Source organism: Mus caroli, chromosome 1 (genome assembly GCF_900094665.2).
Source record: "Mus caroli chromosome 1, CAROLI_EIJ_v1.1, whole genome shotgun sequence".
Lineage (NCBI taxonomy): Eukaryota > Metazoa > Chordata > Mammalia > Rodentia > Muridae > Mus > Mus caroli.
The window spans coordinates 3021823-3040925 of record NC_034570.1 but is presented as its reverse complement, the minus strand read 5'-3'; the positions used below and the strand labels follow the sequence as shown (position 1 = coordinate 3040925).

The 19103-nt window shown below is 38.8% G+C and overlaps 1 protein-coding gene and 1 pseudogene across 1 annotated transcript in view; one reads left to right on the top strand and one right to left on the bottom strand.

Annotated features, from left to right (window-relative positions):
* Positions 1 to 3893: 3893 nt before the first annotated feature.
* Positions 3894 to 19103, bottom strand: part of Alkal1 (ALK and LTK ligand 1) — a 33231-nt gene continuing 18021 nt past the window's right edge. Inside the window, exons 2-5 of the mRNA XM_021175929.1 lie at positions 11571 to 11624; positions 8709 to 8789; positions 7122 to 7198; positions 3894 to 4346 (exon numbers count right to left, since the gene is read on the bottom strand). Of these exons, the coding sequence (XP_021031588.1) occupies positions 7134 to 7198; positions 8709 to 8789; positions 11571 to 11624 (200 nt within the window). The 3' untranslated portion in view covers positions 3894 to 4346; positions 7122 to 7133. The remainder of the gene's footprint in view (positions 4347 to 7121; positions 7199 to 8708; positions 8790 to 11570; positions 11625 to 19103) is intronic.
* On the top strand, positions 17487 to 18974 carry LOC115031933 (annotated as a pseudogene).

Below are 19103 nucleotides of genomic sequence, written 5' to 3'. Positions count from 1 at the left end.
TTGAGCAGATAAGAAAGAGCAACACATTTTTGACAGCCAGACAGCATTCTACATTTACACTGAGAGCTAGATTTTCCTCTTCCCTGCCATGCCTAAATGAGCTAGCAGAAAATGAGGGCAATTCCCTTAGGAACATGTCTTTTCCTGTTCAGTAAAGTGAGCACAATTCAGATTAGACATCAGATCTGGTTAACAGATTTGTGTTGGGTACTTTTCTAAGTACTTTTAATGATAACTGATTTTCTCCATGTGGTAGGAATTGTTTCTGCTCCCATTTGAATAAGAAAATGAAGGCACAAACACTTGGTAGCTTGTCTATGAAATCAACTCTTTTAAAAGAATTACCCTTAAGTTTGTTATTGTTGACATGCAGTTTTTGACTAATTCAGAAACCTACAATGAGTCTTAATTCTTCCATCTTTGTTCTAGAATCCCTTCCTCCAGATTCCTTAGAAAACTCTGTTTCTTTGAACTTCTCTCATTAACACTGCCAAAACAAAGAACTACGTGGGCCACTCCTTCCTCCCGAGTTGGTCACTCCTACCTGTTTGGACCACTTTTGTATCTTTTACTACATGAGTACATCCAGCTTCTACTCTGTCAAATCAGGCTCAGTTTCATATCCTGCTAAGAGTCATAAATGTTCCACCAACCCATTCCTAGCAAAGAATCAAGGTTTTTACTTCTATCAAAAGATCCCTTGGGAGTCTAAAAAACTTGAAGATATAGCTGCACAAAACTTCTCCCTGATCCCAGGAGCAGTTTCCAGAAGCAGGGCTATTGGGGTTGTCAGGTTGAAGCCAAGGCAATGATCAAAAACACATTGCTACTAGGAAACTTGTATACTTCATTTTTACCCTGAAGTTGCTTTAATTTTTCCAACTAGTTGACACTAACATGGTATTTAAACGTCTCCACCTATTTGCCTTGGAGTTGTGTCTTAGTTTGGTTTCTGTGGCTTTGATAAGCACCATGACCAAAAGTGACATGGGGAGGAAAGTGCTGATTTGGCCCACAGATCACAGGCCAAAGTAAGAACTGAGGTAGAGGCCTTGACAGAAAGCTGCTTACTGACTTACTTCCCATGGCTTGCTCTGCCTACATTCATATGTAATCTAGGACCACAAGCCAAGGGGTGATAGCCCACAGTGGGCTAGGCCCTCCCACATCAGTCATCAATCAATAAATTGACTGATAGATATTTCCATAAGCCAATTTGATGAAGGAAATTCCTCAACTGAGGGTCTATTCTATTTCTTGAAGGCATTATTTATTGCAGGTGAATAGAACACTTACCTATTGCAAAGAACAAACACTGGATGAATATGAGCAAATTATGAAAGAATGAGTAGAAATCAATTTGCAAAGAGTAGAAATCAATAAAATCCAATCATCTGCCCCTCAAACTGTTGAACTACCTCTCCTTCACTCTGAAGGATTTGAATAACACACTTCAACACTGGAGATAGAACCCATGCCTGCTAGGCAGGAACAGAGCTGAGCCTTGTGCTTCTTCAAGTGAAGAGCATCTTGCCTCTTCAGGAAACAATGTGAGAAAGAAGTGTTGTGGATAGTTCTGTGCTGCTTGTATTTTATGTTAATTCTGCTCTCCCCAGAGAGGTTGTCTGAAATGAGGAATGAGTCACATGCTTGGGTGGTATCTTGTGAACCAATTTCCTAATGAATAAAGGAGCCAATCACTGGGTGAGTAGGCAGGACTTCTGTGTTGGATAGAGAAAGAGGAGAAGCAGGAGAGAGTTAGGTCCTTTTGGAACGGCGACAGCAGAGTGCTAAGATGTAGCTGCTAATGTTTCCTGGTATCATGGTAGATCCAAAAGCATTTGCCACTGGAGGAATCAGATTTTAATAAGGCTTACAAGATTAGGTTTTAGTTGTTGCACTCAGAGAATGAGTTACCATTTTTCCTGAACAAAGTTGTGTCTGGTTTTAAGAGAGAAAGGTAAGGCTTCAAAGCATGGGTTTGCCAGATGAGCACCACAACAACCTCAGGGAAGTTGAAGCATGGGGCTGGCCACCTGGGCAGAGGCACATGCACTAGAATGTGCTGCCCCTTCTTTTTCTAATATTTCCCACAACAAAGAAGTTGAAAGTTAGAAAATTAAGACAACTCAAGGTTTCACTGTGTCAGAACAACTCGATTCAATAACACCATTCTAAACACTCAGAACACATTGTCACCTCCTGACATGATGCTTATAAAACAGGAGCACATCCTTTATGTGTGGATGTTACAAAAGAAACTAGTAATTTTTCCTTATTCACCTCTTCATCTTTTGTTTTCCCAAATGAGAAACTTGTCGTTGTCATTTGTATCTATAGAGAAAAGTTTCTTATTTTCAACCTTTGTTTAAATCAATACAATGAGAAAATGTGTGTCATAAAGTAAAATCAATGCCATCTTAGTTGCTATTTTTAATTGCCTCCATTTGATTGGCATGTGGGAATTTTCTAATCATTAAATAATGAATAAGGGCCAAGCCCACTACACCTAGGTATTCATATACATTGCTAGACAGCTCTATAAGAAAGGTAGATGATTCAATATTTAACTGCACTTCCTACTCCTGGAGAGTTTCAGGTTTAGTTCCCAGCCCCTACATGGCAGCTCACAAGTCAGGTATAACTCCAGTTATAGGGGACACTGAACATTCTTCTAGTGTCTGGAGGCACCAGACAAGTGTGCAGGCAAAATATTCATGTGCATAAAATAAAAATAAAGAAATCAGAGATAGAAAGAGAGAGAGGGAGAGGGGGAGTGGGAGAGAGAGAGAGAGAGAGAGAGAGAACATACAGACATTCACCAGTGTTCTTCTATGACCTCCGTTTCAGTTTCAGCTTCAAGCTTTTGCCTTGAGCTCCTGCCTTGGCTTCTTGCAATGATTACATGTAAGAAGAAACAATCCCCCTGCCTCAGCTTGCTTTAGATCAATGTTTCAGTATATCAAAAAAGAAATAAACTAGGATAGTGGGTCTTGCTATTTAGTCCACTCTGGTCTTGAACTTATGACCTTCTTTCCTCAGAAAGAAGTCTATCCAAGATAGTGTTCTATGTGTGAGCCCCATGCTGACTTGTCTGGCAATTTTTAATATGATTATTGTAAATCTTTGCCTATAGGTCAAAGAAAACAAATGTTAAAATTTATAACATTTTCCATAATACTTCTAAAGCCAAAGGCATGTATGAGTGTGTCTTTCTTTCTCCGATGAACAAAGGAGTATGCACATAAACACATTAATGCATACCATATACTGGCTGGTGGGCAAAATTACAGGTGCTGAAAAGTAGGAGTGGTGTCTTACATGTGACATTGAACTATAGATATTTGTGCTGAGCATGGCATGGGGCTTCGCACTGTCACATCACCACACAGGAGGTAGAAGAATCTGAGTGAGAGGTCACCATGCAGTTCCAGACTGGCCTGGGCTACCTGAGACCGTTTCTCAAAACAACACATAGACAGCGTCTATACTAGAACTTCTGTTTTGTATATTCTCTGAAAGGATGGGGCTTTTCAAATGTTTTGTCATGGGTTTTTCTTGTAAGTAAGTGAAAGTAATTAAGTGCATCCAAGTATAATTTTTGTTATTGTTGTTCAAAGAAAGAATCCAGAAAACACATAGTCATCTCACTCCCTGGCACATATATCAACTATCCAAAACTACCTGGATTTTATTCTATTTAAGACAGCAAAACCATATATCTAATCTCTAAAGAAAAATTACCTCAGTATCTTGTTACAAATATATATAATATACATATATGTATATATATATATATATATGTCAGGTTACATATATACATTTGTCAGGTTTCCATAGTATTAATTTACTCAAATAGCTTTCATTAAAAGAAATGACAATTTTTTCATTTTCCTGTTTTAATAAAATTCACAGTTCAAATTAATGCAAATAAAGACAGAAAATTATTAATAAAAGCTTTTAAATATTAAATAAGAATTTAAAAAACTGAACACAATATCTGACAAACATATCACTAATATTATATGCAATAGTTATTTTTTCACTAGTACTGAGATACAATTAATATAATTAAATATTTACTATACAATATTAACCATATAAAAATAATATTCCTAGCAAAAATAAGGCAGTTTTAAATATTCGATTTACAATATGTGATCTTAAAAAAATACTCTTTTTGTGTCCATAACGTAAGCCAGGAGAGCCTCCTCTTCCTGTAGCCACTCATAGGTCTCTCCTGAGAAGTTACTTCATGCAAGTTCATACAAAACTAAACATGTCCGTTTTTTACATTAAATATGATTACAGGCACTTTTTCTTCAAATTTGCTTCTTATGAAATGTCTGAAGTGGAAAAGAGAATAAAAATAATAAGAAACTGGTTTTCAAAATACAAAATATTTTAACACTTTTAATGGTTACAGTTACAGTTACATTTTATATTATCTTTCTTTCTTTCTTTTTTTTTTTTTTTTTCGGTTTTTTCGAGACAGGGTTTCTCTGTGTAGCCCTGGCTGTCCTGGAACTCAATCTGTAGACCAGGCTGGCCTCGAACTCAGAAATCTTCCTGCCTCTGCCTCCCAAGTGCTGGGATTAAAGGCAGGCGTGCGCCACCACACCCAGCTTTATATTATCTTTCTTGAAATATGCGAGAAAGCAGGCTGGTATGCAGACACAGAGGAGGGAATTTTATACAGAAGGAAAATTATAATCTTCCTAATGACAGAAAAAATGTAACACAGAAAAAAAAATGCTTCTAAAACGTATTAAAGTTGGGATTATAACCACTTGATAAATAACCTGAAACAGGGCTGACTCAAAAGCTACACATACTGGATGCTCTTCCAGGAAATTTAGTTCAAACCACATGACAGCTTACAACTCCAGATCCAGACACACACATGGGCAAAACCACATACACATAAGATAAAAGTAAATGAAATATTGGATATATAGTAATCTGAAACAGGCATTTACACAGAATATCACAAAAGAAATCACCGAACTTCAAAACTGTTTTCATTTTGATTTTTTTTTTTTTTTGAGCGGGATCTAATATCAGAACCTGATACAAACACAAGTACATGATCTACCTTTAAACTACATCCCAAGTCCCATGTTTTAAATAATAATACAATGTTAGGAGAGGAACAAGCCCAATTATTATATTAATCTAATATAAGTTTCGTCTATGTAAAATACGTTAAAAACCAATAAAGGGAAAAATATGAATTCATTCAAGTAATTTCAATAGTTGAATGTATTTTCTTATGTATTTATGTTTTGAAATTTCAAAAGGGTTGCAACAGCTTAGAAGCAAACCATTCATATAATTTATTAGTGGATACTGAAATGAGTTAGCACAGTTTCTTCACCTTATACAAGGGAAAATTTTGTGGCTGTGAATATTCAGAATTCACAGTGCTTATGTTTCTAATTTGCAATGGCTGATTTAAAATAATAAGAATAGCAACAATGGAACAAGACAGCTTCAACTGATTCACCACATACAATCACTATTTTAATTATGTGTGATAGCACTTTAGTATTATGTGTGGAATTATACACTTCACTGTTTTCAACACAGGAAAGTTTCAGCACCTCATAAGTCTGTGAGGTGTGCAAAAATCTGTGATAGACTGAATTACACAGGCCAATGCAAGGTGCTTGGGAATATGTCTAGAATACTAGTTCTCATAACTGCCACTCCCCACCATCTTGACCTGAAGAACCAAGTGTCTTGTAGGGAATTATCCATGGTACTGATAGCAGACCTCCCACCCCCACCCAATTGACTTTGTACCACACTGGGAAAGAACTCAGATTAGAAAAAATCATGTAGCAAAAACATTAGACTCTTTCAGTGTTTTGTGTAGAGTCTACATTTATAAGCTACAATTATAATTTATCAGGGTTGGAGAGATGGCTCAGTGATTAAGAACACTGGCTGTTAACCCCAGAAGACTCAGGTTTAGTTCCCAGCACCTACATGGCAGCAACTGTCTGTAATTCCAGTTCCAGAGAATCTGGCACCCTCACACAAACATGCATTCAGGCAAAGAATCAACTGATAAATAATTAAAAATAATTACCATTTCTATTGAGCTGTTACAATTTTACAAATAAATACTCTCTTTCTTGGGCACCTAGAATAATTAATCCAGCATACCACTTTGAATTTATCATTTCACTTTGCCATGTAATGGGCTAAAGTACATGATAATTTTGTCACTTCAACTTCCCTGTATTTTTAATTATGACTTTTGTTTGTTTTTGAGATGGGCTTTGGCTATATTGTCCATTCTTGAGTCTATTTCTCCAGTGCTGGAATTACAGCATACACCGCCATGACCACCTAATTGTTTTCCTATCTTGTCAATATCCTTTATGTTTTTTTTTCAGTGTGTACTATGTAAATTAAAGTTTTAAAGCCTACTATTTTCTCTATTATGCATTTGACCATTTAAGATGAACCTGTTAATAGTTGTTCATCTGTGTATTTGTGGAATGCTCCTGTATGATACTAATGAGACTGAAAACTATTGAAGTCTTTTTGACCACTAAGGACTAGTAAGACTTTGAGAAAAACTATTTATATTCCTTAATGTAATTGCTTAGAGGACATTTAAAATTAACTCACTAAAACAGCACATTTAGATAAAGTTTGAACTAGGGTAAAAAAATCCATTTAGTAAGTTTATGCTAAGCATAGCTCCCCAGCTTCTTGGACTCTTCAAATTTTTCTGTTGATTTTTTTTGTTTGTTTGTTTGAGGTTTTGTTGCTGCTGTTGTTGTTGTTGTTGTAGACATGGTTTCACTAATAAAGTAATGCAGATTACTCTCAGACTCTCCTGACCTAGTCTCTTGAGTGCCAGAATTCTGAATTTGGGGTTACAGGCAACATTCTCTTAATAGAGACTCATGGGGCTGCTGGTACAGATCAGTGGTAGAGAGAACACTTGCCTCCTGTGTGCAGACCCTGCATATGATCCCCATCACCATAGAGAGGATAAAGTGAGTGGAAGGAAAGGAAATGAGGAACAGATTAACTGTTGGAATAATAAAAATAAAAAAAATAAATGAATGAACAGACAGACAGACAGACAGATTAATACTCACAGCACAAGTTTCCTAGGTCTGGGAGCATAGTGGACTCACAGCTAATCTTGTCAGCAATCTAGCACATCTTTTATAATCTAGGGAAGGCATTTAAATGTAAAAATACATATAATTAATTGCTATGAATTCAAAAGAAATAATGTTATTGTCATTGATTCATGTGACAACCATAGTTTTAAAAACACCTAGCATATTAGATGCTTAACAATGGGTTTTGTTACTCATTCCTGGGAAAACATTTGGAAATTTGATGCCTTTGCTTTAAAGACAAACAAGCAAACAGCTTCCAATGTGACTTATCTCATAGCAGCTAAGAGTTTAACTCCCCAAACTGCCCTTTTTCCACCAAACTGTGCTGTCATCCACTGTCTTTGCCTTGAGGTTTTGCCTGGTTAATTGAGTTGGGTTTTGTATATATGTATGTTTGTTTGTTTGTTTGTTTGTTTTGTTTTGTTTCATTTTGTCAACATGGTACAGACTAGAGTCAACAGGGGAAGAGGAAACTTACTTGAGGAATTGCCTCCATTAGATAGCCCTGTAGGTACATCTGTGGGGAAATTTCTTGGTTAATGACTGATGTGGGAGGGCCCAGACCACTGGGGGTGGTGCCACCCTTGGAAAGGTGCTTCTGGGATATAAAAGAAAGCCATGTGGAACAAGCCAGTAAGCAACATTCCTCCATGGCCTATGCTTCAGTTCTGGCTTTGAAGTTCCTACCTTGGCTCCCAGACTGTGATGTTAAAGTGTAAGCTGAAATAAATCTTTCTTCCCCAATCACTCTTGGTCATTGTTCTATCATAGCAACAGAGAAGCAAACTGGAACAAGACTAGTGTGCTTATTTTTTTTTAGTCATTAAATGTAAGTTATATATATATATATATATATATATATATATATATATATATAAATCTAACTCAACATCCTAATAAAGTTCAGTACTCGGCAAGGTCATCTAGCTGATAACAAACACAATGCTCAAAAGTTACTCATTAAAAAGAACTTTTAGATTTAGAAAGGAATTTGAAACAGGTGACTCAGCTAACAGTATACTATCATAAGTGGGAGTTTTGAACATAGCCTTTTAGTGCTATGTTTGGAATTATTATTAACTCCAGTAACTTAAGTATTCAAAAGAGCTCATTGCTCAACAGGCTATCATCATTCACAAAAATCCAGCACACACTGTACAAATGACATGATATAAACAACATTTATTTCAAAATAACTTAGGAAAAGATGTTGACTTGTACTTCATAGACAGCTTGCTTTTTTTCATTTATGTGAAAAAGTACTTTATTTATACCAAGGAATTTGAATAATGATGAATGGTTTCAGTCCTGACAAACATTCTGGTCTTTAGAAATATCTGGCTGTTTTTAGATTTGGAAATATTTCCAACCAGAATATGATCTTTCATTCCTAATAGTTTCAACAGTACATACAACCTTGTGTACTGAAAGGTTATAAATAGCATCTCATCCAATGTTTAGTCTATTATGTCCCACCCAAAGACTGTTGAAATGTAAAATTATACGCATTTTTTGTTGGATAACTTTTTTTTTCTAAAGTCTGCCCAGACAACTTACAAGCTGGCGTCGAGCAATCGCGAGTATTGTGATAAAGTCGATGGAAGTGTTTGCTACATTCAGCTGAAAATGTGACAGGCCCTGGAAAGTGGGAAAGAATGCTTATTATAAACAGAGGCATGTCATCCAAACAAATTGCTTGCACTCTGTGGATGGAGATCATGAAACTGTAGTTTCTATCCTCCTGTCCTTTAAAGAACTGGCCTGAGAATTCCTCCCTTCACCCAAACTCAGTGGGAGGCAGTGAACTTTGATCTAAGTTCACTCCTCATTCTCAGTGTCTCACATCATAGAACCATCTAACTAGTAGAACTCTACTGAAGGAAAATCTGCAAAGAGCCAACCAAGACAGAGTGACTTTGATTTTTTTTTTTTTTTTTACTTATGGGAAAGTAATACTTCTAGTGATGACATTTATTTTTACTTGAAGCAATGTGTGCTTATTAGTATAGAGATTATTGCAAAGTGGGCAGGACTTTGAAACTGCACCAAAACATTTCTCCTTCTACCTGGCCCACAGCCAGCTCCCCAACACTCAGTGGCCACTTCTTTCTCTTGGGCTGGTTCCATTCCCTGTTAGCAGCTTTTCTTGGCAGGTATCCAGTGGTTCCAGTGTCTCTAAACTCTTGGAGTGGCCAAGGCAATCCGGACTTCACTTTCACAGCTTCACACAATGGCCTCTCTGGGCCTCCTTGCAGGGACAACCCTGCCACATGCCTAGCCTTAAACCATGGGGGCCATGCCTAATCAAACCACCACATCATCTGAGAAGGCTTGCAGTAGAAGTGGGGTGTGTTTGAGGAACCCACTGAGCCAGGCTATAATGGGGGAGGATAGGCCGATGGGGTGTATGGACTAGGGATGGAGGGTAAACTTAGGAAGGGATGCATTTGGTCAGTGGACTGGAGAGGTATGTGAATAAATCAGATAGCCAACAGCCCTCAAGGACACATTGAAATTTTATAAACAGGAGACAGATTATGCCCTTCCCCCAGCCTTCAGTAGGCTAAACAAACTCCAAATGGTTTTACAACCTAACTTGTGTCCCCTGGCAATTTGCTACAGAGCTTTGAGGAGTTGATCGCCTGCTGAGCTTGCTTTGCCACTCAATTCAGCTGAAACAAAGGATGGGAGTCTGTGGGTTTTCTTTATATAAATACAGTGCTGAAAATTAAACCTCAAGCCTTGATTAGAAACTTTTGTCTTCAAGGCTTCATCCTTCTCTCGCATCCTGTTCCTTTTTCATTTCCAACCTCCTTTTCAGGTGACCCAGTTCATCCATGGCTGCTGGACAGCTACAACAAATAAGCATATATCACACTCTTTCCTCCCCCCAACCCCTGCCTTTTTGTTTATTTTTAAAGTTGCAGCTTAATTATAACATTTCTCTCTTTACTTTCCTCCCTCCAAACAGTCTTATATACCCTTACCCATTCTCTTTCAAATGGCCTCATTTTTCATCAATTGCTATTGCATGTACATATTGCATATATGTATATATATATATGTATGTATATATATGCATATCTCTAAATATAACCTTTTGAGTCCATATAAGCTACTTATATGCATGCTTTCTGGGTTTATTGTTTGGCGCGGGGAAACCAATTGGTGTGCTACTCCCAGGTGAGAGCTAAACTACTGATCCCAACTTTCTTCAGTTGTCTGTAATTCTTTGGGCAGGGTTGAAACTTTGTGGCCATTTCTCCAGGCAGTTTGGTATATTTGTTAGTGTCTTCCTGTTCAGCCCTTATTTTTATTGGTGTAGCTTCTGATGTCACGAGGAAACACAGTCTCATAGCAAAGTCCATGGTCCTCGGGCTCTTCAATCATTCCACATTCTTTTCTGCAATGTTTTCTTAGGTGGTAGAGTATTTTGTAGATATATTCTATGCCACTCATAAGAACAGATGCTAGAGTCTCTTATGACACAAGTCAGCTCTTCATGTTAATTTCGTGAATCATTTTCAAATAATTTATTGTCTAAGTTCTAGAAAAGCATAGGATCATATGAACATACTGCTATCACTTCTCTGCAGCTAATAATCTCAACTGTCTTTTACTATTTTATACCCCAAGCTTGTAAAAGGAGAAAGACATGGTTTTCCTTGTATGTTTTTTTTCTACTTAATTAAATCTGAGAGTTATATCTGTTAATTATCAGATTTATTTTTTTTTCTGAGACAAAGAGTAAGGTATCCTGATCTTCTTGTCTTCCCAACCCAAGTACTAAAATCACAATTCAGTGTAAACACATCCATCTTTTAACTTTCAAATGATGTTACTGAGTAACATGACAGAGACAGTGCAGATAAGGAAGTGGCAGTTTTAGAGTAGGTGTGGTCTTGCTAAAGGAAGTGAGCCTCTGTGGGGGCAGGATTTAAGGCCTCCTCTGCTCAAGTTACACTCTGTGTCCAGTGTGTCACACATTCTCCTTCTGCTGCCTATACAGAACTCTTAGCTCCTCCAGTACTGTGTCTTCCTGTTCTGCCATGTTTCCCACCATGATGATAATAATGAATTGACCCTATGAAACTGTAAGCCAGCCCCAATTAAATATTTTTCTTTATATGAGTTGCCTTTGTCATGGAGTCTCTTTATAGCAATGAAACCCAAAGTCATATGATTCTCAGTAAATCATCCTTTCTATTTTTCTCTAAAATATCCTTTATATTCTGTTGCTTATTGAGTTCTGGTTCATACAAGTTAATAGCAGTTGAATGAAACACAGTTGATCTACAAGCGTCCTCTTGACATTAATCTCCATAACTTCATTGTCTAAGACTGGATTTTATATAAAGTCTTTTTCTTTTTCTTTTTTCTTTTTTTGGTAACCGAGTCACTAATAAAGCAGTTGCTTACCTGTGAAATGCTTTATGAATTTGTCTTTCAATGTCAAGTCTCTTGGGAATATTTCTGAAAAGAAAAAAAAAGGCTTTGTAATTTCTAGGATAGATTTCCACTATAAAAACATAAATATAGCACTAAACACATAGATCCATGTAGGGTGCATAGCTGATCTCAAATCTCTTGCTTTAGTTTTAATAATTTTCCAGGGCTTTAGAGCTCTAGTAGAACTTCCTGCTTGCTCTACAGCTCCCCGGGGGAACCTTATAGATCACTCACTAATGTAGAGATACAGCTGATTGCTGGACTTTCTGGCTGTTTCTGGAGGAAACAGCTCCTCCAGCCCTGTTTCCCAGCCTCAGTGAATAGCAGCATTCTTTATCCCTTGCATATCTGGTGTTGAATGCCAATGGCCCCCAATGAGCCCACAAGGTGTGGCACTATTCAAAAGTGTGGCATTGCTGAAGTAGGTATGGCATTGTTGGAGGAAGTGTGTCACTAGGGCATTTAAGGTCTCAGAAGCTCAAGCCAGGTTCAATGGTTGACTTGCTCTTCCTGATGCCTGTTGATACAACTGTAGAACTCTCAGCTTCCTCTTCAGCACCATGTCTAGGTGCCACCATGCTTCCCACAATGATTATAATGAACTAAACCTCTGAATTGTAAGTTAAATGTTTTCCTTTCTAAGAGTTGCCATGATCACAGTATCTCATCACAGCAATAAGACCCAAGCTAAGACAATGGCCTACATCAAAAGTTCATCTTAACTGCACTTTTCTCTCTCTACTCTATCGCACTATGAGTGAGTTTGCATACTCCCTCTCCAAATATTCATCTAGGTTCTTGCATTTCTATTGTCTACGGACTCTGCTGACGCAGATGTCACACTTCTGTGACTGTGACTAGATAACAGCCTCCTAACCTATCTTGTTCTCCCTATAATTCTTTCTCCAGAACAGCAGCCAGAGGAAGCAAAGCTGAGATTCTCTTGAGGTCATTCATGAGATTGACCTGCTTATGTAGCTTTAGCTTGGGATGAAACACAACTTAAAGAACAGGCTTCACTTCAGACTTCACTGCTACTCACTAACACATGTCATCCAAAAATGCAGTTTATAAAATCCACTATGAGCACACACATACATGTAATAGAGAAGAAAATAAATTTCATGAATATTTAAGCCTTGGGGTCTGTTGTCAGTTGTATATTTACTTTTTTCTTGCAAAACAAAACAAACAATGCCCCCCCCAAGATTTGCACTTATTTATTTTGTGTATGATGGTATATGTAATATAGGATGTATATGGTCAGAAGACAAATTGCAGGGCTTTGTTCTCTCCATCTAGCATATGGGTCCCAAATATCAAATTCAGATCACCAGGCTTGACAGCAAGCACCCTTACTCACTCAGCCCTCTCACTGGCCCTATGTGTTGTACATTTAGACATATGATATTTTGAGTTCTTTATAAACCACACGTGCTATGAATGAGGCATGAAGGGCACATTTGTCCCCTCTAGAAGAATCAGAGTTCATGAGGACTGAGCAATGTTGACGGAGTCCCAGGGTAAGTGATAGTTCTTTATATCCTAGGAGGTGAGGAATGTGTGAGAACCCTTCTTGTAGAAAAGCTACCTTTCCTAGCAGTGTGTAAGCTCAGAGCATGAGTGTGAGAAGGAAAAGAAGGCAAGCATTCAGGGATCCAAGCATTGCTTCTGTGGGACAGTGAACACCAGCATTCTGGAAATCATCAAAAACAAGTTGTTTGGAGCTGAATGGGTCAGAACATTTACTGTGCAAGCATTCAAATCTCCAGTTCCCAAAGAAAATGAGTATTGTTGATGTTCAAACCTATAACCTGATCACTGAAGGAAATACATACACAAACCATGAGTACTCACTGGATGGCTGGCCAATCTAACCAAAAAGCCAAACTTCTGATTCAAATATGCTATCTCGAGGAGTTGGACAAGGGATTGAAGGAGTTGAGGGGGTTTGCAATACCATGGAGGTGCATATGTGGCAGAAGATGACCTTTTTGACATCAGTGGGAGGAGAGACCCTTAGGCCTGAGGGTGATCAATGCCCCAGTGTAGAGGAATGCCAGGGCAGGAAGACGGGAGTGGGTGGGTGGGTAGGTGGGGGATCACCCTCATAGAGGCAGGGGGAGGGGGATGGGATAGGGGGTTTCTGAAGGGGAGACCTAGAAAGGGGAAAACATTTGAAATGTAAATAAAGAAAATATCCAATAAAAAACGATGCCATCTCAAGAAAATAAGGCAGAGAATGGTAGAAATGTCTTCCTCTGATTTATACATGTATACACATGTGTACACACACCTGAACAATCACATGCATACAGCAGAAACACTGATTTAACAGAGAAATAATAAAAATTATTTGATACTATTTACATAGTTTTCAAATTACATATGTGATAAGAAAATGATATCAAATGGATTGTTTCTTACTACCCAAAACCTCTTACTACATGTTTCACTGACCAGTGGGAGAATCTGGAAGCTTTTTGTAAGTACAACAGCAGACTGTTTTCCAGTGTTTATGGTATGCTTAGAGCAGTTCCCATGTTGTATGCAGTGTCCATGTCTGCTTAGGATCTACATAGGACTAGTAGAGTAGTTGTGGCCACTTTCTCAGACCCTAAATATAGAGAAAATAGGTGCATATCCATTAACAAATGACAGAGTCCCATCAGACTTGTACATCTGCAGTTCTTGCATCTTGAGACTTAGCCACTGTATACTGAATATTTGAGGGAAAATGTGTCTGAACAAACTGCACGTAGACCTGTCACTGGTCATTGTTCCCTAAACAATGTTTAGTAACACTTTTATATAGCTTTATATAGTATTTCATCGATATTCAATGTTATAAGTTATCTAGAATAAGTTCAAGCATTCAAGGGGCATGTGTAAGTTATATAAAAATACTACATCAGGTTATATGAAAGACCTGAGCTTCTGCGGCTCATGGCAACCACAGAGTATTTTGGAACCAGTCCTCTATAGATACTAAGGAGAGTCTGTACTGTTTTAGTTTCCCAGAGCTACCACAACAAAATTTCAGAAATTGGATGCCAAACATTACCAGAAACTTATTGTCTAATAATTCTGAAAGCTTAATAAATCTGAGATCTGGATGTCAGTTGGGCAATTCTTTGTGAAGGGCTCAAGAGAATGCTCTTTCCAGTCTGTTTTCAGTTTCTGTGGTTCCTAGAGCTCCTGGCATTCTGGGGTGTCAATTGAGTCTTACTTTTGTCTGCATATGGTACTCTCCTCTATCTCTGGAACTTCATATGACCATCAACTTGTAAGGATTCCTGTCAAGCTGAACCAAGGGTCCTCTCTTTCATACTCTGACCTTACTTTAACTAGCTACATATAGAGTTACACTACTTCCTAATAGAGTCATGTTACCTGAGGCAAAGGGCCAGAACATATTTGGGGAGAATATACAGTTCAATTCATATGGAAATCTGAGCTCACTAAACAAACGGAATTTTATGATCCAAGAGTCTATTACAATGCTCTGGGAAAGAGACCAGCATTGGACAAGTCGGCTACTATGGGCTGTGAAGATGTAGCTACCTGCAAAGTTCCCCCAATGAAAGATCTTCTAAATAGGATGTGTTCCATTTTCACTGTTACTGTTTTACCATTGACAGTTCCAAACATTTACATAATATAGAACTTGTTCCACATCAGTTATACTATTTCAGTGTGTTTTGGCCACAATGGTTAGGCTTGTACTAGTTTTCTAAAAGCTTTTGAAAACAAAAATAATTATATTATATTAATATATTATTTGAGAAATCCCTTTATTCTCACAACTATCCTTACAGAGGCAGAGTTCCTAATACCATGAGAATCAGAAATTTAAGATTTCTATAAGTTTTAAGAGAGTGTTTAGTTTCATTTTTGTTTCTCTTTGGCAAATTCATATACAATTCATACACATGCATGTCGATTATATTTCTCTCTCCACCTCATACAGAACACCTTATCCTTCTCTCAGCCGTAAGAGTGCTATACTTTTATTAGTCATTTTTATGTGTAAGGGTGTTTTGCCTACATGCATGTCTATGCACTGCATGCATGTCTGGTGCCCAAGGAGGCCAGAAGAGAATGCCAGATCCCCTGGGACTAGAGTTATAGATAGTTGTGAACAGCCATGGTGGTGCTGGGAATCTAATCCAGGTCTCGTGGGAAAGAAGCCAGTTTTATTAACCACTGAGTCATTTCTCCAGTCCAAGACTGCTATATATTTAAAATAACGTTTTTTATTATTGAGCAGATTCCAGAGAGTTTACACTGTTTGGTATTCCCAAAAACTCTACCCCACACACCTCCTTTGATCACTGTGCATCCATTTATTGCAGTTAGTGAAGTCGTACGGATACCTAGTCACCCAGAGAGGTCCATATTCTCTGAATTTTCAGGTGGGCTTGCTTTTTACTCAGTGTCCTCTTTCCACCCTATGGTCTCACATTACAATCATCATGTCTCCTTGTGTCTTCTAATTCTGATGTTTTTTCAATCTTTCTTTTTGTTGTTACTTGTCTTAGTCAGGGTTTCTATTCCTGCACAAACATCATGACCAAGAAGCAAGTTGAGGAGGAAAGGGTTTATTCGGCTTACACTTCCATGCTGCTGTTCATCACCAAAGGAAGTCAGGACTGGAACTCAGACAGGTCAGGGAGCAGGAGCTGATGCAGAGGCCATGGAGGGATGTTCCTTACTGGCTTGCTTCCCCTGGCTTGCTCAGCCTGCTCTCTTATAGAACTCAAGACTACCAGCCCAGGGATGGTCCCACCCACAAGGGGCCTTTCCCCCTTGATCACTAATTGAGAAAATGCCTTACAGTTGGATCTCATGGAGGCATTTCCTCAACTGAAGCTCCTTTCTCTGTGATAACTCCAGCTGTGTCAAGTTGACACAAAAATAGCCAGTACATTACTATTTTGAGACAGGATGCTCAGCTGATCTGGAAGTCACTATACATGCTAGGCTAGCCTTCAATTTGTGATAGTCATACCCCATCCCCCTGAAATCTTTGATTGCTGATATCACAGTCTGATATTTTCCATGCTGAAATTAGGTAACTTCAACAGTTTTATGTAATCCTGGTGAAAATTTTAGTAGGATGTCCTTTTGATTTGTGCTTTTCTTATGGTTAGACTGGAATTAAGGGTTTAAGAAATATCTCATAGGTATCATTTTAACCTGATCAAGTACACATCAGCATAATTATGTTTGCTGATATTAACATTTTTTCTCTGGTGTAGGTAGCATTTATCTTGTGTGCTTCCATGGTAGAGTTTCTGCTTGCCCTTCTCTAGAAGGCTGTAACTGTATTCTACCTGAATGTTAGGGAGAACATTCTTTTCCTGAACATGCGTATATGAACAATTTAGAATGCTGCATGGTACATGTCTCCCCCAGGCGGTCATCTATTCATACCAGTGTGGACCCATAGATGTTTATTTTTACATTGGCTTACATTCTAACACTGCTTTCTTTATTCTCTTGATGAAATAAAAGGGATCCAGTTTGGGCAATTTTGTTTTTTGACATTTTTGACATTGTAAGTGTTTTTGCCATTTTTATATACTACTTTCTATTTAGCCTCTAGGTTCATCCAGTGTAACTACCTGTCCTATGTCTGTCCTAACCCTGGAATCAGGTTTGTTATCAGGAAAGCCTTGTTCCTTTAATTGTAAATGGTACTGAATTTTGGATGGACCTTACTACTCAGATATGTTGTTTCTATGACTTCTCAGCCGTGAAGAAGCATGTAGGCGGCGGCTCCACACACACACACACACACACACACACACACACACCCTCCGCCCTCGGGACGGCCGAGCTCCGTGTTGCCCTTCGCCCTCCGCCCTGGGCCGCCGCCCGCGAGACCCTCGTCCCCGGCCCATGGCCAAGCGGCGTGCGGCTGAGGCGCTCACGTTCCGCGTGCCTTGGAAGCGGCTCCTGCTCAGCGACTTCCCGGAGGAGCCGCCGCTCTGGGTCCCGCTGTCTGGGACGGCTCGGCCCCTCAAGCGCCAGGCGGACGCGGGGACCATGGCGGAGCAAGCGACCGGGCGGTGGGGACGACAGACAGGAGCTGCAGGGCTGTAGCCGCGAGCCCGGAGAGCCACCTCCTGGCGAGTAGGAGAGACCCCGGGCCGCGGGCGGCGGCGACAGAGTAGAGAGCGCGATAGCCCGCAGGTAGCCGACAGGGTGCACAGCCAGCCTGGAGTTTTGGCAGTATAATACATTCCAGTATTGGAGGAACCCTCTGCCACCTCTTGATCTGGCAGCTCTTGAAGATGGGAGTGCAAACAGCCTGCCAGAAACAGTTGAGGACAAGAATGAAGGAGTTGAGATTGACATGGAGTCCTGACAGAAGTGTCTGAAGAAATGGAATTCACTGAATTTGAGGCGACCTAAAGGAACAGTTCTTTTCCATACTTGACATGATCCTTTTTTCAAACCTGAAAACTGAAGAAGGGTTTTGGGATAAATAACTAATGACTGCTGAATCTCCTAATGGAGAGCTGCCGAGGGTATTGGGACAGCTGCAGGCAAAATACTTCGTGTATGCATTTTTAATGAAAAGTTTTGTTCACGCTCTTGACTTTGAAGATGCTTATCTTGGAAAAGGAGGTTTTGGCAGTTTCAGAGGAAGCACTCAGGTCTTCCCCACTTGTTCTGTCAAATGTTCCTTTGCACCACAAAGCTTATTTGTGGTACACGGAATGAATACATTTATACAGCTGATGCTCATAAATATTCGCTAGTACATCTTATTGGATCCCCTTGGTTGAACAAATAGGAGACTTGAGTATCTATGCAAAATTAAAATGTGAGATTGTTTCTGAAAGCTAACCTTGTTTTAAAAGAGTGTAAACTTAAACTAGTGAGAACTTCCATTTGGGTAGCATGTTTTACCTTTCACTATTTGTTGTTTATTAAAACAGTACAGGCAATGAATATACCCAAACAATGAATAGAGAACAGTAGGACGCAGACGCCTGTCCCTCCTGCTTTTTTCTGAGGTGAAAGAAATGATCTGGTCAGCTTACTGATTTTGCTTTGAGGACATTTTTTATATAGTTTATATTACTTTAGACCTGTAGTTCTCAACACTTAACCATCTCTGCTTGAGCCCTGGTCCTAGAGAGATCTCATTCAATTATTTGAAGGTGGCTTTACACATAGGTTTTTGTTTTATTTTGTTTTTTTGTTTTTTGCACCGATTCTTTATCCCTGTATTGTGCAGATGGGACCAGAACCACTAGACTAGCAGTCTTTCCTGTTTAAAGGAGATCACTAGTGTGAGCTGAAACAATGCCTCTTCATTTTGTCCGTATCTTCTTATGTTACTTGATTTGTCATTACTAAGTTATTGTGTTACAATTTTATTTTTAATAAAGTACACTGTTTATGTTTGGAAAAACAAAACAAAACATGTGGTGTTAAGGAGTGACCTGACTTTAATATGTTCTGTGCTTAAACTACTTCTAAAGTTTC